This window comes from Salmo salar, chromosome 19 (assembly GCF_965601325.2).
Source record: "Salmo salar chromosome 19, fSalSal1, whole genome shotgun sequence".
In the NCBI taxonomy this organism is placed as follows: domain Eukaryota; kingdom Metazoa; phylum Chordata; class Actinopteri; order Salmoniformes; family Salmonidae; genus Salmo; species Salmo salar.
Window position 1 is genome coordinate 34442119 of NC_138309.1, and position 19373 is coordinate 34461491.

General features: G+C 48.8%; 1 protein-coding gene across 1 annotated transcript in view; it reads left to right on the forward strand.

The window, feature by feature from the left end:
* Positions 1-19373, forward strand: part of sipa1l2a (signal-induced proliferation-associated 1like 2, genome duplicate a) — a 735281-nt gene that overhangs the window by 703274 nt on the left and 12634 nt on the right. The window contains exons 18-20 of the mRNA XM_082965719.1: positions 8412-8553; positions 10442-10661; positions 16683-16814. Of these exons, the coding sequence (XP_082821845.1) occupies positions 8412-8553; positions 10442-10661; positions 16683-16814 (494 nt within the window). The remainder of the gene's footprint in view (positions 1-8411; positions 8554-10441; positions 10662-16682; positions 16815-19373) is intronic.

Sequence of the window (19373 nt, forward strand, 5' to 3'; positions counted from 1 at the left end):
CCTCCAAACATAACGATGGTCATTATGGCCAAACAGTTCTATTTTTGTTTCATCAGACCAGAGGACATTTCTCCAAAAAGTACGGTCTTTGTCCCCATGTGCAGTTGCAAATTGTAGTCTGTCTTTTTTTATGGTGGTTTTGGAGCAGTGGCTTCTTCCTTGCTGAGCAGCCTTTCAGGTTATGTCAGTATAGGACTTGTTTTACTGTGGATATAGATACTTTTGTACCTGTTTCCTCCAGCATCTTCATAAGGTCCTTTGCTGTTGTTCTGGGATAGATTTGCACTTTTCACACCAAAGTACGTTCATCTCTAGGAGACAGAATGCTTCTCCTTCCTGAGTGTTATGACGGCTGCGTGGTCCCATGGTGTTTATACTTGCGTACTATTGTTTGTACAGATGAACGTGGTACCTTCAGGCGTTTCGAAATTGCTCCCAAGGATGAACCAGACTTGTGAAGGTCTACAATTGTTTTCTGAGGTCTTGGCTGATTTCTTTTCATGTTCCCATGAAGTCAAGCAAAGAGGCACTGAGTTTGAGGGTAGGCCTTGAAATTCCACTGGTATACCTCCAATTGACTCAAATTATGTCAATTAGCTTATCAGAAGCTTCTAAAGCCATGACATCATTTTCTGGAATTTTCAAAGCTGTTTTAAAGGTGCAGTCGACTTGTAAACTTCTGACCCACTGGAATTGTGATTCTGTGAATTATAAGTGAAATAATCTGTCTGTAAACAATTGTTGGAAAAATGACTTGTGTCATCCACAAAGTAGATGTCCTAACTGACTTGCCAAAACTATATTTTGTTAACAAAAAATGTGTAAAGTGGTTGAAAAACAAGTTTTAATGACTCCAACTGTATGTGTGTGTGTGTGTGTGTATATACACTACCAGTCAAAAGTTTTAGAACACCTACTCATTCCAGGGTTTTTCTTTATTTTGACTATTTTATACATTGTAGAATAATAGTGAAGACATCACAACTATAAAATAACGCATATGGAATCATGTAGGAACCAAAAAAGTGTTAAACACATGAAAATATATTTTATATTTGAGTTTCTTCAAATAGTCACCCTTTGACTTGATGACAGCTTTGCACACTCTTGGCATTCTGTCAACCAGCTTCACCTGGAATGCTTTTCCAACAGTCTTGAAGGAGTTCTCACATATGCTGAGTACTTGTTGGCTGCTTTTCCTTCACTCTGCGGTCCGACTCATCCCAAACTGTCTCAATTTGGTTGAGGTCTTGTGATTGTGGAGAACAGGTCATCTGATGCAGCACTCCATCACTCTCCTTCTTGGTCAAATAGCCCTTTCACAGCCTGGAGGAGTGTTGGGTCATTGTCCTGTTGAAAAACAAATGATTGTCCCACTAAGCCCAAACCAGATGTGACGGCATATCGCTGCAGAATGCTGTGTTAGCCATGCTGGTTAAGTGTGCGTTGAATTATAAATAAATCACAGGCAGTGTCACCAGCAAAGCACCCCCACACTATCACACCTTCTCCTCCATGCTTTATGGTGGGAAATACACATGCTGAGGTCATTATTCTGCGTCTCACAAAGACATGGCTGAGTTGGTACCAAAAATCTCAAATTTGGACTCCAGACCAAAGGACAAATTTCCACCAGTCTAATGTCCTTTGCTCGTGTTTCTTGGCCCAACAAGTCTCTTCTTATTATTTGTGTCCCTTAGTAGTGGTTTCTTTGCAGCAATTCAACCATGAAGGCCTGATTCACGCAGTCTCCTCTGAACAGTTGATGTTGAGATGTGTCTGTTACTTGAACTCTGTGAAGCATTTATTTGGGCTGCAATTTCTAAATTGCAGCTAGTAACTCTAATAAGCTTATCTGCAAGGGTCTACAGTAGCCATCAGGGTCTGCAGTAGCCAGCAGGGTCTGCAGTAGCCAGCAGGGTCTGCAGCAGCCAGCAGGGTCTACAGCAGCCAGCAGGGTCTGCAGTAGCCAGCAGGGACTGCAGTAGCCAGCAGGGTCTACAGCAGCCAGCAGGGTCTACAGTAGCCAGCAGGGTCTGCAGTAGCCAGCAGGGTCTGCAACAGCCAGCAGGGTCTACAGCAGCCAGCAGGGTCTGCAGTAGCCAGCAGGGTCTGCAGCAGCCAGCAGGGTCTGCAGTAGCCAGCAGGGTCTGCAGTAGCCAGCAGGGTCTGCATTAGCCAGCAGGGTCTGCAGTAGCCAGCAGGGTCTACAGTAGCCAGCAGGGTCTGCAGCAGTGGCCAGCAGGGTCTGCAGCAGTGGCCAACAGGGTCTGCAGTAGCCAGCAGGGTCTGCAGTAGCCAGCAGGGTAGCACCAGGCTCTGACTCCAAAAGCACATCTAGGATTCCTGCCACATTATAGGCTCCTGAAAAATGGTAGGTAAATGATTAGTTATTGTACATCGCTGTAGTGTGAAGGTAGAGATGAGAATAGACAGAGGGTCATTGATATGTGTGTGTGTGTGACTGGGCGTGCGAGCTAGAGGTTCCCCCTCCTCCATGTCCCCGTTCTCCAGCTCCAGTAATGTAATATTGTCTGTGAAATACACCAGTTGGAGCTTTGTGGTTAATAGCATGGCTCTTACAGTCGTCTTCAGGCCATATGGAAACAGCCTTTAACGCAGTTACTTTCTCCAGCTGTTTGTTTATGTAGTGTGCATCCCTAATGCCCTATGGGCCCTGTGGTCTAAAGTTCTGTAGTGCACTAAGAAGGAAATAGGGTCTTATTTGAGACCCATATGGTTTTATTTGTTTGTCTGTAACCTACCTCCTTATATATGTCCTCATGTTGTTCACAGGTATTGTCCAACTCTTAACACAATGACGTTTTTCTTTTCCCCTTCAGTGTTATGTTTCTTTAGTACTGTATACTGCTAACTATGTTACAACCGTATACCAACACCTGTCTTTTTTCTGTTCTTCTTTCTGCTGCTTGTTCCTTTTATTAATGCTGCTTGTTCCTTTTATTAATGCTGCTTGTCCCAGAGGAGCAGAGGGCTTGTTAGCTTTCCTCCTTAAAACGCTGTCTGAGCGCTCTAGGTACAAGCTACCCCCTCCCTGTACACAGTCTCCCCAGTATGTGATTGCCAACGCCCACTCCTGTCTTAGAGTCTATCTACCCTCATTACAGGTTTAATGCCCTCCACTGTTCACTCTCAGTCTCCTTCCACTCCTCCCTCCATGGCAGGTTAAAGTCCATCCATTTTCCTCCACTTTCCCCCATCCTCTCCTCTCTCCTTCAGCCCACTCCTCTCTCCATGGCAGGTTAAAGTCCATCCATTTTCCCCCGATCCTCTCCTCTCTCGTTCAGCCCTCTCCTCTCTCCATGGCAGGTTTAAGTCCATCCATTTTCCTTCACTTTCCCCCATCCTCTCATCTCTCCTTCAGCCCTCTCCTCTCTCCATGGCAGGTTTAAGCCCATCCATTTTCGACTATCCTCTCCTCTCTCCTTCAGCCCACTCCTCTCTCCATGGCAACTCTCCATCTCCCTTCCCCTCACTCCCCCTCACTCTCCCTCTCCCTTCCCCCTCACTACCTCTCTCCCTTTCCCCTCACACCCCCTCAACCTTCCCCCTCACTCTCCCCTCCCCCTCACGCCCCCTCTCCCTTCCCCCTAACTCTCCATCTCCCTTCCCCTCACTCCCCCTCTCCCTTCCCCCTCACTCCCCCTCTCCCTTCCCCCTCACTCTCCCTCTCCCTTCCCCCTCACTCCCCCCTCACTCTCCTTAAACCTCCCCCCTCACTCTCCCTTCCCCCTCACTCCCCCTCTACCTTCCCCCTCACTCTCCTTAAACCTTCCCCTCACTCTCCCTTCCCCCTCACTCTCCCTTCCCCCTCACTCTCCCTTCCCCCTCACTACCCATCTCCCTTCCCCCTCACTCCCCCTCACTCTCCCTCTCCCTTCCCCCTCACACCCCCTCTACCTTCCCCCTCACTCCCCCTCTACCTCCCCCTCACTCTCCATCTCCCTTCCCCCTCACTCCCCCTCTCCCTTCCCCCTCACTCTCCCTCTCCCTTCCCCCTCACACACCCTCTACCTTCCCCCTCACTCCCCCTCTACCTCCCCCCTCACTCTCCTTAAACCTTCCCCCTCACTCTCCCTTCCCCTTCACACCCACTCACTCCCCCTCTCCCTTCTCGCTCACTCCCCCTCTCCCTTCCCCCTCACTCCCCCTCTTCCTTCCCCCTCACTCCCCCTCCCCCTCTCCCTTCCCCCTTCACTCCCCCTCTAACCTTCCCCCTCACTCCCCTTCTACCTTCCCCCTTCACTTCCCCTCTCTCTCCCCCTTCACTCCCTCTCTACCTTCCCCCTCACTCCCCCTCTACCTTCCCCCTTCACTCCCCCTCTACCTCCCCCTTCACTCTCCCTCTACCTCCCCCTTCACTCCCCCTCTACCTTCCCCCTCTCCCTTCCCCCTCACTCCCCCTCTACCTCATGCGTTCCCCCCTCAACACCGGCATAACATGCTGTCAACGCATCAGGGACACACCAGCCAGGGCTATCACTGTCCTCCTCCTCCTCCTCCTCTATCTCCTCCTCACTGTCCTCTATCACCTCCTCCCTGTCCTCCTCCTCCTCTTTCACCTCCTCCCTGTCCTCTATCACCTCCTCACTGTCCTCCTCCTCCTCCTCTTTCACCTCCTCACTGTCCTCCTCCTCCTCCATCTCCTCCTCACTGTCCTCCATCTCCTCCTCCCTGTCCTCCTCCTCCTCTATCACCTCCTTGCTGTCCTCCATCTCCTCCTCCCTGTCCTCCTCCTCCTCTATCTCCTCCTCCCTGTCCTCCTCCTCTATCACCTCCTCCCTGTCTTCCTCCTCCTCTATCTCCTCCTCCCTGTCCTCCTCCTCTATCACCTCCTCCCTATCCTCCTCCTTCTCTATCACCTCCTCCCTATCCTCCTCCTCCTCCTCTATCACCTCCTCCCTATCCTCCTCCTCCTCTATCACCTCCTCCCTGTCCTCCTCCTCCTCTATCACCTCCTCCCTGTCTTCCTCCTCCTCTATCACCTCCTCCCTATCTTCCTCCTCCTCTATCACCTCCTCCCTGTCCTCCTCCATCACCTCCTCCCTGTCCTCCTCCTCCTCTTTCACCTCCTCCCTGTCCTCTATCACCTCCTCTCTGTCCTCCTCCTCCTCTATCTCCTCCTCCCTATCCTCCTCCTCCTCTATCTCCTCCCTATCCTCCTCCTCCTCTATCACCTCCTCCCTATCCTCCTCCTCCTCTATCACCTCTTCCCTGTCCTCCTCCTCCTCTTTCACCTCCTCCCTGTCCTGTATCACCTCCTCTCTGTCCTCCTCCTCCTCTATCTCCTCCTCCCTATCCTCCTCCTCTATCTCCTCCTCCCTATCCTCCTCCTCCTCTATCACCTCCTCCCTGTCCTCCTCCATCACCTCCTCCCTGTCCTCCTCCTCCTCTTTCACCTCCTCCCTGTCCTCTATCACCTCCTCTCTGTCCTCCTCCTCCTCTATCTCCTCCTCCCTATCCTCCTCCTCCTCTATCACCTCCTCCCTATCCTCCTCCTCCTCTATCACCTCCTCCCTGTCCTCCTCCTCCTCTATCACCTCCTCCCTGTCTTCCTCCTCCTCTATCACCTCCTCCCTATCTTCCTCCTCCTCTATCACCTCCTCCCTGTCCTCCTCCATCACCTCCTCCCTGTCCTCCTCCTCCTCTTTCACCTCCTCCCTGTCCTCTATCACCTCCTCTCTGTCCTCCTCCTCCTCTATCTCCTCCTCCCTATCCTCCTCCTCCTCTATCTCCTCCCTATCCTCCTCCTCCTCTATCACCTCCTCCCTATCCTCCTCCTCCTCTATCACCTCTTCCCTGTCCTCCTCCTCCTCTTTCACCTCCTCCCTGTCCTGTATCACCTCCTCTCTGTCCTCCTCCTCCTCTATCTCCTCCTCCCTATCCTCCTCCTCTATCTCCTCCTCCCTATCCTCCTCCTCCTCTATCACCTCCTCCCTGTCCTCCTCCATCACCTCCTCCCTGTCCTCCTCCTCCTCTTTCACCTCCTCCCTGTCCTCTATCACCTCCTCTCTGTCCTCCTCCTCCTCTATCTCCTCCTCCCTATCCTCCTCCTCCTCTATCACCTCCTCCCTATCCTCCTCCTCCTCTATCACCTCTTCCCCCTCTCACCTCCTCCCTATCCTCCTCCTCCTCTATCACCTCTTCCCTGTCCTCCTCCTCCTCTATCACCTCCTCCCTGTCCTCCTCCTCCTCCATCACCTCCTCCCTGTCCTCCTCCTCTTCCATCACCTCCTCCCTGTCCTCCTCCTCTATCTCCTCCTCCCTGTCCTCCTCCTCCTCTATCACCTCCTCCCTATCCTCCTCCTCCTCTATCACCTCCTCCCTGTCCTCCTCCTCCTCTATCACCTCCTCCCTGTCTTCCTCCTCCTCTATCACCTCCTCCCTATCTTCCTCCTCCTCTATCACCTCCTCCCTGTCCTCCTCCATCACCTCCTCCCTGTCCTCCTCCTCCTCTTTCACCTCCTCCCTGTCCTCTATCACCTCCTCTCTGTCCTCCTCCTCCTCTATCTCCTCCTCCCTATCCTCCTCCTCCTCTATCTCCTCCCTATCCTCCTCCTCCTCTATCACCTCCTCCCTATCCTCCTCCTCCTCTATCACCTCTTCCCCCTCTCCCTTCCCCCTCACTCCCCCTCTACCTCATGCGTTCCCCCCTCAACACCGGCATAACATGCTGTCAACGCATCAGGGACACACCAGCCAGGGCTATCACTGTCCTCCTCCTCCTCCTCCTCTATCTCCTCCTCACTGTCCTCTATCACCTCCTCCCTGTCCTCCTCCTCCTCTTTCACCTCCTCCCTGTCCTCTATCACCTCCTCACTGTCCTCCTCCTCCTCCTCTTTCACCTCCTCACTGTCCTCCTCCTCCTCCATCTCCTCCTCACTGTCCTCCATCTCCTCCTCCCTGTCCTCCTCCTCCTCTATCACCTCCTTGCTGTCCTCCATCTCCTCCTCCCTGTCCTCCTCCTCCTCTATCTCCTCCTCCCTGTCCTCCTCCTCTATCACCTCCTCCCTGTCTTCCTCCTCCTCTATCTCCTCCTCCCTGTCCTCCTCCTCTATCACCTCCTCCCTATCCTCCTCCTTCTCTATCACCTCCTCCCTATCCTCCTCCTCCTCCTCTATCACCTCCTCCCTATCCTCCTCCTCCTCTATCACCTCCTCCCTGTCCTCCTCCTCCTCTATCACCTCCTCCCTGTCTTCCTCCTCCTCTATCACCTCCTCCCTATCTTCCTCCTCCTCTATCACCTCCTCCCTGTCCTCCTCCATCACCTCCTCCCTGTCCTCCTCCTCCTCTTTCACCTCCTCCCTGTCCTCTATCACCTCCTCTCTGTCCTCCTCCTCCTCTATCTCCTCCTCCCTATCCTCCTCCTCCTCTATCTCCTCCCTATCCTCCTCCTCCTCTATCACCTCCTCCCTATCCTCCTCCTCCTCTATCACCTCTTCCCTGTCCTCCTCCTCCTCTTTCACCTCCTCCCTGTCCTGTATCACCTCCTCTCTGTCCTCCTCCTCCTCTATCTCCTCCTCCCTATCCTCCTCCTCCTCTATCTCCTCCTCCCTATCCTCCTCCTCCTCTATCACCTCCTCCCTATCCTCCTCCTCCTCTATCACCTCTTCCCTGTCCTCCTCCTCCTCTATCACCTCCTCCCTGTCTTCCTCCTCCTCCATCACCTCCTCCCTGTCCTCCTCCTCTTCCATCACCTCCTCCCTGTCCTCCTCCTCTATCTCCTCCTCCCTGTCCTCCTCCTCCTCTATCACCTCCTCCCTATGGTCTGACCCTTGACCTTGTGGTTAACCAGACTCTCTTAACTTGTCTCCTGACTGTGGTCTGACTCCAACCCTGTGGTCTGACTCCAACCCTGTGGTCTGACTCCAACCCTGTGGTCTGACCTCTCTGTCTTCTCCTGCTGCCTGCATGTTTCTTTGTTTCTGTACCTCTCTATTGTACTGTAACCACAATAAAATATTGTTCCCCCTCTTTCTTTGTCTCTGTGTCATAAAACCTTTTTGTCCCTCCCTACTCCCAGTTGCACCCTCACTTAAACAGAGCTTGGCTTCTTCCTTCACAGCATGCATCTCTCCCTTTCCTAATCCCACACCTCTCCTCCCACTGACAAATATCTTCAGCATGATTCAGAAAAGCACCTGGTGGCGTTGCCATGCTAAGATGTTGCCTGTTGCTGCCCCTGAAGGCCCTGATTGGGACTGACCAACAGTTTTGTATAAACAGCTTGGCTACCTCTCTGATCCTTTTTCTCTTTGACCAAAGCTGGGTTATCAAAAGGCCTTCCTCCACTCCCTCATCCCCTCTCCCACTCCTCCTGTCCCTTACACAGGGTTCTCCTGGCTGGTCTCTAACCAGACTCTCTGTTCTGTTTTGTGTGTCTCTTGCAGGCAGTTGTACCTCCAGGAGGCAGCGTGTCGCCAGGCAGCAGAGAGGGAGAGAGAGGCCAAGGCTCTGGAGAAGCTGTCTAAAGAAGAGTACCTAAAGATGATGCTGGAGGAGAGTGGCCCAGGGGAGGACGGACGGAGGAAGGTGAGATGGTTTACCTATACACTGAACAAATGATATATATCACTATGTTTAGCCCTGAATCAACCTAGAAGGTCTATTTGTTATGTTTGATCATAGGAAGTCAGAATTTCTCGTTGGTGTTGATTCAGCATGTCCACTTCGGAATGGGAACTCCTTATGGATATGCAATGGACACTGTCAACTTGCAACTTGTTCACACTGACAATATAGCATATGTGTAATGGACACTATCCAATTGCAATATATTGGCAATGGACACTGTCCAACTGCTGTATAACATGGACTGGCAATGTATTATGTGCATTGGACACTGTCCATAAGCAATACATTATAATGGGCATTTACCATCACGAATTGGACATTCTGTTATATATTGCTGAAATGCCCAGTTGTCTGGCTCGTTGAACTCGGGACGGCCTAGTAGTGATAGTGGTTCCTCTCATTCGCTCATTGGTGTTGATTTCAGCCTGTCCATTTGGTGATGGTAAATCCCTCATTAAATAAATTGGAAATGTACAAATGTACACTGTCCGTTTGCAATGTATTAAAATGGGCATTTACCATCATGAATTGTATTCACAAACTGGGGTACGCCAAATAAACATGTGAATCACAAAAATACATTTTAATTCACATTTTCAAACAATCCATTTATATTTTCCAACGGGGCTATACATTTGGGTGAGGTTTTTCCGTTTCACTCTTTCTCTATCGTTGGAATTCCACTAACGGTCCGTATGTAGCTAAACGTAGCTGCCGCTCATGTTGGCATCTGTACTGATGGGTCAAAAGCCATGACAGGGAGACATTGTGGAGTCGTAACGCGCATGCAAGCAGTTGCTCCCGACGCCACTTGGGTTCACTGTGGCATCCACCGAGAGGCTCTTGCTCCCAAGGGAATGCCTGACAGCTTGAAAGACATTTTGGACACTAAAATTGTTAACTTTGTTAAAGCAAAGCCCCTGAACTCTCGTGTATTTTCTGAACTATGCAATGATATGGGCAGCGACCATGTAACGCTTTTACAACATACAGAAGTGCTCTGGTTATCAAGGGGCAAAGTATTGACACGTTTTTTTTTTTTAATTGAGAGACGAGCTTATAGTTTTCTTTACTGATTTTCACTTGTCCGACCGGTTGCATGATGATGAGTTTCTCACACGACTGGCCTATCTGGGTGATGTTTTTTCTCGCCTGAATGATCTGAATCTAGGATTACAGGGACTCTCCACAACTATATTCAATGTGCGTGACAAAATTGAGGCTATGATTAAGAAGTTGGAGCTCTTCTCTGTCTGTGTGCCCATTTTTAACTGCCTCCTACACCAACTCAGAAGCTAGGATATGCATATTATTAACACATTCGGATAGAAAACACTCTGAATTTTCTAAAACAGTTTGAATGGTGTCTGTAAGTATAACAAAACTCATATTGCAGGCAAAAACCTGTGAAAAATAGATAAAAAAAAAATTTTGTGACTGTACTATTTAGTGTCATTGTTTTATAGATACCATAGTGAGAAAGGATTCATTTCGCAACACCTACGGCTTCCACTAGATGTCAACGATCTTTATAAAGTTGTTTGAAGCGTCTATGATAAACAGAGAGCAAATTAGAATGCAAGGAAGTTGACATGTCATCACTTCATTTTTTTGCGCCTGCGCATAAATCTGAGAAGCGTGAGTTTGTCATTATTGTTTATCTAGACATAGGATAAGATAGGTTGTGTGAAAATATTACTGATGTTTAACGTTAAAAATGGACCAAAAGATTAAGGGAACGTTCTCTACATTTCTGGGAATTTGTTGTTAGCTGGGAAGGAACAGATGGTCATCTGCTCTTGTTGTGAATGTGTGTTGATGTGTTCTGCCCCCCCCCCCTCCCCAGATGTCTGCGACGGGCAGCCTATCACCACGGCGCTCCCTGTACCGTACCCTATCAGACGAGAGTGTGTGTAGCAGCAACAGGAAGGGCTCGTCCTACGCCTCCTCCCATAGTTCCATGCTGGACCAGGCGCTGCCCAATGACATTCTGTTCTCCACCACTCCACCCTATCACGCCACCCTGCCACCACGCATGCCAGGACAGGGGGGCTCCAACCTCAGGAGTAAGTGTTGCACAAACACATCCACACACACGCACACACACAATGGAGATGTAGCTAGTGTGTCTGTCATTAAGTGTGCATTAAGACCTGTCACAGCCAGCTAAAGCTCCCTCGCTGAGACTGAAAGCTTTAAAAGCACTCACACTGAAAGAGCACCAGGCCATCTGAAAATGTATGAGTTGGAGAGACGTGTCCTAACTAGACTACACTGACCAGCTGAGAGGAGGAGGTCTCTGACGTGAACATGGTCAAGCCTCATTAGGACAGCTACACTGGCAGTCATACAGAATGTCCTGTTCACCTGTCAGACCCTGTCTGTCTCTCCTCTCCCTTCCTCGGTTTCATTTCCATATTGGTATTCAGTGCTCTGTTGAGATAAAGAGAATGTCTTTGAAGTGCTGCTGTTCACCCTCTTAGCTGGTTCTTCTCTAGTCACCCTCTTAGCTGGTTCTTCTCTGTTCGCCCTCTTAGCTGGTTCTTCTCTCTTAGCCCTCTTAGCTGGTTCTTCTCTCTTCACCCTCTTAGCTGGTTCTTCTCTCAGCTGGTTCTTCTCTCTTCACCTTAGCTGGTTCTTCTCTATTCACCCTCTTAGCTGGTTCTTCTCTTTTCACCCTCTTAGCTGGTGCTTCTCTATTCACCCTCTTATCGGGTTCTTCTCTCTTCGCCCGCTTAGCTGGTTCTTCTCTATTCAACCTCTTAGCTGGTTCTTCTCTTTTCACCCTATTAGCTGGTTCTTCTCTCTTAACCCTTTTAGCTGGTTCTTCTCTCTTTACCCTCTTAGCTGGTTCTTCTCTCTTCACCCTCTTAGTTGGTTCTTCTCTCTTCACCCTCTTTGCTGGTTCTTCTCTCTTAGCTGGTTCTCTCTTCACCCTCTTAGCTGGTTCTTCTCTCTTTACCCTCTTAGCTGGTTCTTCTCTATTAACCTTCTTAGCTGGTTCTTCTCTCATCACCCTCTTAGCTGGTTCTTCTCTCTTCACCCTCTTAGCTGGTTATTCTTTCTTTACCCTCTTAGCTGGTTCTTATCTCTTTACCCTGTTAGCTGGTTCTTCTCTCTTCACCCTCTTTGCTGGTTCTTCTCTATTAACCTTCTTAGCTGGTTCTTCTCTCTTCACCGTCTTAGCTGGTTATTCTCTCTTAGCCCTCTTAGCTGGTTCTTCTCTCTTCACCCTCTTTGCTGGTTCTTCTCTCTTAGCTGGTTCTTATCTCTTTACCCTGTTAGCTGGTTCTTCTCTCTTCACCCTCTTTGCTGTTTCTTCTCTCTTCACCCTCTTAGCTGGTTCTTCTCTCTTCACCCTCTTAGCTGGTTCTTCTCTAAATCAAATCAAATTTATTTGTCACATACACATGGTTAGCAGATGTTAATGCGAGTGTAGCGAAATGCTTGTGCTTCTAGTTCCGACCATGCAGTAATATCTAACAAGTAATCGACCAATTCCACAACAACTACCTTGTACACACAAGTGTAAAGGAATGAATACGAATATGTACATAAAAATATATAAATGAGTGATGGCCGAACGGCATAGGCAAGATGTAATAGATGGTATGGAGTACAGTATATACATATGAGATGAGTAATGTAGGTTATGAAAACATGATATAAAATGGCATTGTTTAAAGTGGCTAGTTATACATCTAATACATCAAGATGGCAAGATGCAGTAGATGGTATAGCGTACAGTATATACATATGAGATGAATAATGTAGGTTATGTAAACATTATCTAATATAAATAATATAAAGTGGCAAGTGATAAATTGATTACATACATTTTTCCATTATTAAAGTGGCTTGAGTTGAGTCAGTATGTTGGCCGCAGCCACTCAATGTTAGTGATGGCTGTTTAACAGTCTGATGGCCTTGAGATAGAAGCTGTTTTTCAGTCTCTCAGTTCCAGCTTTGATGCACCTGTACTGACCTCACCTTCTGGATGATAGCGGGGTGAACAGGCAGTGGCTCGGGTGGTTGATGTCCTTAATGATCTTTTTGGCCTTCCTGTGACATTGGGTGGTGTAGGTGTCCTGGAGGGCAGGTAGTTTGCACCCGGTGATGCGTTGTGCAGACCTCACTACCCTCTGGAGAGCCTTCCGGTTATGGGCGGAGCAGCTGCCATAGCAGGCGGTGATACAGCCCGACAGGATGCTCTCGATTGTGCGTCTGTAAAAGTTTGTGAGGGTTTTTGGTGACAAGCCGAATTTCTTCAGCCTCCTGAGGTTGAAGAGGCGCTGTTGCGCCTTCTTCACCACGCTGTCTGTGTGGGTGAACCATTTCAGTTTGTCCGTGATGTGTACGCCGAGGAACTTAAAACTCTCCACCCTCTCCACTACTGTCCCGTCGATGTGGATGGGGGTGCTCCCTCTGCTGTTTCCTGAAGTCCACGATCATCTCTTTTGTTTTGTTGACATTGTGTGCAAGATTATTTTCCTGACACCACACTCCGAGGGCCCTCACCTCCTCCCTGTAGGCCGTCTCGTCATTGTTGGTAATCAAGCCTACCACTGTTGTGTCGTCTGCAAACTTGATGATTGAGTTGGATGCATGCATGGCCACGCAGTCGTGGGTGAACAGGGAGTACAGGAGAGGGCTGGGAACACACCCTTGTGGTGCCCCAGTGTTGAGGATCAGCGGGGTGGAGATGTTGTTACCTACCCTCACCACCTAGGGGCGGCCCATCAGGAAGTCCAGGACCCAGTTGCATAGGGCGGGGTCGAGACCCAGGGCCTCAAGCTTAATGATGTGTTTGGAGGGTACTACGGTGTTAAATGCTGAGCTGTAATCGATGAACAGCATTCTTACCTAGGTATTCCTCTTGTCCAGATGGGATAGGGCAGTGTGCAGTGTGATGGCGATTGCGTCGTCTGTGGACCTATTTGGTCGGTAAGCAAATTGGAGTGGGTCTAGGGTGTCAGGTAGGGTGGAGGTGATATGGTCCTTGACTAGTCTCTCAAAGCACTTCATGGTGACGGAAGTGAGTGCTACAGGGCGGTAGTCATTTCTATTCACCCTCTTAGCTGGTTCTTCTCCCTTCACCCTCAGCTGTCTCTTTTCCCGTTGCCTTCTCGTAACTGTCATGCCTGATGGATGCCTGATTGTTGTGAAGGGTAGCTGTTACGAGCTCTCTCTTCTCTCTATCTTTCTCCCCCACACTAAAACCTGCCAATTTGGTAAATAGTTGATCACTCTGAGTCTGAGAGACTCAAATTTCTCGCTCTCCCCTCTCTCCCTTTCCTGTCATTTTCAAAGCCTTCTCTATGAAATAAGAGCCTGTGTATTGCGTTCCCTGTCTGTCAAGGAGAGTGCTGAAAGAGAGGGAGAGAGCAAGCAAGAGAGAGACAAAGAGAGAGAGAGAGAGAGAGAGAGAGAGAGAGGGAGAGATAGTGACCAAGGGAGAGAGAGGAGAGGAGGGAAGAGAGAGTCAGAGAGAGAGAGAGAGAGAGAGAGAGAAAAGGGAAGGGAAGAGAGAGAGAGGAGAGGAGGGAAGAGAGAGAGAAGCAGATATGGTGGAAGTGAAAGGATAGGGAGGGAAATAGTACAACCTAAAACCTAATGAATGCAGAGCAGAATTAGACCAATACCTGCTGATTATCAAAATCCAGAAAAAAAGTTGTTAAATTCTACAACCACCTAAAAGGAAGTAATTCCCAAACCTTCCATAACAAATCCATCCCCTACAGAGAGATTAACATAGAGAAGACTCCTCTAAGCAAGCTGGTCCTGGGGCTCTGTTCACAAACAGACGCCACAGAGCCCCAGGACAGCAACACAATTAGACCCAACCAAATCATGAGAAAACAAAAAGATAATTACTTGACACATTGGAAAGTAAAACTAGAATGAGCAATCTTGAATGTTATTTGTCCCTAAACAGAGAGTGCACAGTGGCAGAAAAAATGACCACTGTGACTAACCCAAATTTAAGGAAAGCTTTGACTATGTACAGACTCAGCAAGCATAGCCTTGCTATTGAGAAAGGCCGCCATAGGCAGACCTGGCTCTCAAGATAAGACAGGCTATGTGCACACTGCCCACAAAATGAGGTGGAAACTGAGCTGCACTTCCTAACCTCCTTCCAAATGTATGACCATATTAGAGACACATATTTCCCTCAGATTACATAGATCCACAAAGAATTAGAAAACAAACCCAATTTTGGTGAAATAACAGTGTGCCATCACAGCAGCAAAATGTGTGACCTGTTGCCACAAGAAAAGGTCAATCAGTGAAGAACAAACACCATTGTAAATACAACCCATATTTATGTTTCTTTATTTTCCGTTTTGTACTTTAACTATTTTCACATCGTTACAACACTGTATATAGACATAATATGACATTTGAAATGTCTCTATTCCTTTGGAACTTTTGTGAGTGTACTGTTTAATTATATATATATTTTGTTTATTTCACTTTTGTTTATCTTTTTGGCTTGCTTTGGCGATGTAAACATCGACATTAAAGCCCCTTAAATTGAAATTGAAATTGAAAGAAAGGGGTTGTTGACTGAGACATGAAGACATCCAGTGTGACAAGCCATTTATCGCCGTTCAGAGAGCTTCTTCAGAGGAGAGCTGCTGTAATGGGAATATTTAAGATTAATACATTCACATTCCATTAGGACTAGTTAACACAATGTTTTGCATGTTTCCTCGTTCTGGAAGACAATAATGTTCTGACGCTTTAGTTCTGTGTTTCTATATGTGGTTAGGTTATAAGAGCTCAGAAAAGACTACTGTCCTCTGTAACTGGAAATGTGTCATCTCTCTACTCTTTTAGCAGGCCTTTGACCTGGGGCTGATGTGTTGCTCACTGTGTCTTGTGTACGGCTCCTAGCCAAGGACACTTGGTCTTGGGTACGGCTCCTAGCCAAGGACACTTGGTCTTGGGTACGGCTCCTAGCCAAGGACACTGGGTCTTGGGTACGGCTCCTAGCCAAGGACACTTGGTCTTGTGTACGTCTCCTAGCCAAGGACACTGGGTCTAGTGTACGGCTCCTAGCCAAGGACACTGGGTCTTGTGTATGGCTCCTAGCCAAGGACACTTGGTCTTGGGTACGGCTCCTAGCCAAGGACACTGGGTCTAGTGTACAGCTCCTAGCCAAGGACACTGGGTCTTGGGTACGGCCCCTAGCCAAGGAAACTGGGTATTGGGTATGGCTCCTAGCCAAGGACAGTGGGTATTGGGTACGGCTCCTAGCCAAGGACACCGGGTCTTGGGTATGGCTCCTAGCCAAGGACACTGGGTATTGGGTATGGCTGCTAGCCAAGGACATTGTGTCTTGTGTACGGCTCCTAGCCAAGGACACTGTGTCTTGTGTACGGCTCCTAGCCAAGGACACTGGGTATTGTGGAGGGCTCCTAGCCAAGGACACTGGGTTTTGGGTATGGCTCCTAGCCAAGAACACTGGGTCTTGGATATGGCTCCTAGCCAAGGACATTGGGTCTAGTGTACGGCCCCTAGCCAAGGACACTGGGTCTTGTGGAGGGCTCCTAGCCAAGGACACTGCGTCTTGGGTACGGCTCCTAGACAAGGACACTGGGTCTTGGGTATGGCTCCTAGCCAAGGACACTGGGTCTTGGGTACGGCTCCTAGCCAAGGACACTGGGTCTTGGGTATGGCTCCTAGCCACGGACACTGGGTCTTGGGTACGGCTTCTAGCCAAGGACACTGGGTCTTGGGTACAGCTCCTAGCCAAGGACACTGGGTCTTGGGTATGGCTCCTAGCCAAGGACACTGGGTTTTGGGTACGGCTCCTAGCCAAGGACACTGGGTCTTGGGTATGGCTCCTAGTCAAGGACACTGGGTTTTGTTTGGTCTTTCATACAAGATTTAGTGATCTTGTTGACAGAACAGTTGTTCCTGTTAGTGGTTATAAGGGCCTTCTCCAGGAAGGCCTGTTAGACATTTTCTCTGGTTCTGTGCTAGAGGTGAATTCATTTGGATTAATCTACAAATTACCTGAAGTCAAAGACCATGTCTGTACTGGACACTGACCTGCCTGTCTTCTCTCTCTCTCTCTCGAGATGAGTTCTGGTTCTCTGACGGCTCGCTGGCTGACAGGTCAAAGTTCAACGACCCTGGTCTCATGCCCCTCCCTGACCCTGCCTCCGGACTCGACTGGTCACACCTGGTGGACGCTGCACGCACTTTTGAAGGTAAGAAACAGGGGAGTGTGTGTGTCGTGTGTCGTGTGTGTATGTACATTAACGTCTGTGTGATCGTGAGCATATGTGTTGCAGCCACTGTTTGATATTGTAACTGCTTTGTGTTAGTCGTTCTCCTCTCTCCATCCCACTACACTTCCAATCTGCTGCTTTGTGTTAGTCCTTCTCCTCTCTCCATCCCACTACACTTCCAATCTGCTGCTTTGGGTTAGTACTTCTCCTCTCTCCATCCCACTACACTTCCAATCTGCTGCTTTGGGTTAGTCCTTCTCCTCTCTCCATCTCACTACACTTCCAATCTGCTGCTTTGGGTTAGTCTCTCTCCTCTCTCCTTCCCACTACACTTCCAATCTGCTGCTTTGGGTTAGTCCTTCTCCTCTCTCCATCCCACTACACTTCCAATCTGCTGCTTTGGGTTAGTACTTCTCCTCTCTCCATCCCACTACACTTCCAATCTGCTGCTTTGGGTTAGTCCTTCTCCTCTCTCCATCTCACTACACTTCCAATCTGCTGCTTTGGGTTAGTCCTTCTCCTCTCTCCATCCCACTACACTTCCAATCTGTTGCTTTGGGTTAGTCCTTCTCCTCTCTCCATCCCACTACACTTCCAATCTGCTGCTTTGGGTTAGTCTCGCTCCTCTCTCCTTCCCACTACACTTCCAATCTGCTGCTTTGGGTTAGTCTCTCTACTGTAGATCCTCTAACTACCGTAGAATCTCTAAATTCTGTAGGATCTCTAACTACCGTAGAAGCTCTAACTACTGTAGAAGTTCTAACTACTGTAGAATCTCTTACTACCTTAGAAGCTCTAACTACTGTAGATATCTAATATCTAGCCAAGCTGTCTCCCTGTAGCCTATAGCCAAGCTGTCTCTCTCTGTAGCTTCTAGCCAAGCTGTCTCTCTCTGTAGTCTCTAGCCAAGCTGTCTCTCTCTGTCTCTCTCTGTAGCCTCTAGCCAAGCTGTCTCTCTCTCTCTGTCTCTCTCTGTAGCCTCTAGCCTAGCTGTCTCTCTCTGTCTCTCTCTGTAGCTTCTAGCTAAGCTGTCTCTGTCTCTCTCTCTGTGGCCTCCAGCCAAGCTGTCTCTCTCTGTTTCTCTCTGTAGCCTCTAGCCAAGCTGTCTCTCTCTGTATCCTCTAGCCAAGCTGTCTCTCTCTGTAACTTCTAGCCAAGCTGTCTCTCTCTGTATCCTCTAGCCAAGCTGTCTCTCTCTGTAACCTCTAGCCAAGCTGTCTCTCTCTGTCTCTCTCTATAGCTTCTAGCCAAGATGTCTCTCTCTGTCTCTCTCTGTAACCTCTAGCCAAGCTGTCTCTCTCTGTTTCTCTCTATAGCTTCTAGCCAAGATGTCTCTCTCTCTCTCTGTAGCCTCTAGCCAAGTAGCCTCTCTTTGTTTCTCTCTGTAACCTCTAGCCAAGCGGCCTCTCTCTGTCTCTCTCTGTAGCCAATAGCCAAGCTGTCTCTCTCTGTCTCTCTCTCCCTCTTTTTAGTATCCTCCGCTTTTCAATACTCTGATATCTCTCTCTCTCCCTCTCTTTATTGTCCTTCCTCTATTCAATACTCTGATATCTCTCTCTCTCCGTCTCTTTAATGTCCTTCCTCTATTCAATACTCTGATATCTCTTTGTGTCTCCCTCTCTTTAATGTCCTTCTCTATTCAATACTCTGCCATCTCTTTGTGTCTCCCTCTCTTCAATACTCTCTCACAGAAACAGTCTCTCTAGTCTACTCAGGCGATTCTGTTGTTTGATTGCCGTCCAGGAAAATGGAACATGTAAATGCCTGAAAAGGAATCTGCTTTTCAAAGCAGCCTTTCTGTTATGTGTGTGCCAGACTCAGTCAATGGTTCCATCCCAAATGGTACCCTAATCCCTACATGCCCTGGTCAACAGCAGTGCACTATATAGGGAATAGGGTGCCATTGGGGACACATTTCAGCCTCTGTCTCTGCTTTCGTGGAACTGTTTTGTTTCATCTTTGTGAAGCAGCCTGTGAACACGGAGGGAAACCTTCCATTCATATGGGAATAAGAGACTGCTCTCCCTAACCTTCTGTAACCCTCTAAGCCTGATCCAAACAGCTAACACAGGGGCTTGTTTCTGAACTGACACCGTGTCCACTATACAGAGCCCTATGGGTCCTGGTCAACAGTAGTCCACTATATAGAGCCCTATGGGTCCTGGTTAACAGTAGTCCACTATATAGAGCCCTATGGGTCCTGGTCAACAGTAGTCCACTATATAGAGCCCTATGGGTCCTGGTTAACAGTAGTCCACTATATAGAGCCCTATGGGTCCTGGTCAACAGTAGTCCACTATATAGACAATAGGTTGCCATTTCAGACACACTCAGTGTTACAGACAGGGGCTTTTGTCTCAGAGATTTGGTCTGATTTGAGTGTACATTTATGGAATATTCTCCTTAAAGCAGTAATCAGCAGTTGAAACAATTCCAAACCCTACGCCCACCCCTGTTTCAGTAAACAGCTGAGGGATGGAGCTGGAGAAATGTAACCACTCTCCTAGACAGAGCCAAGGATTCAATGACTGGCCATCC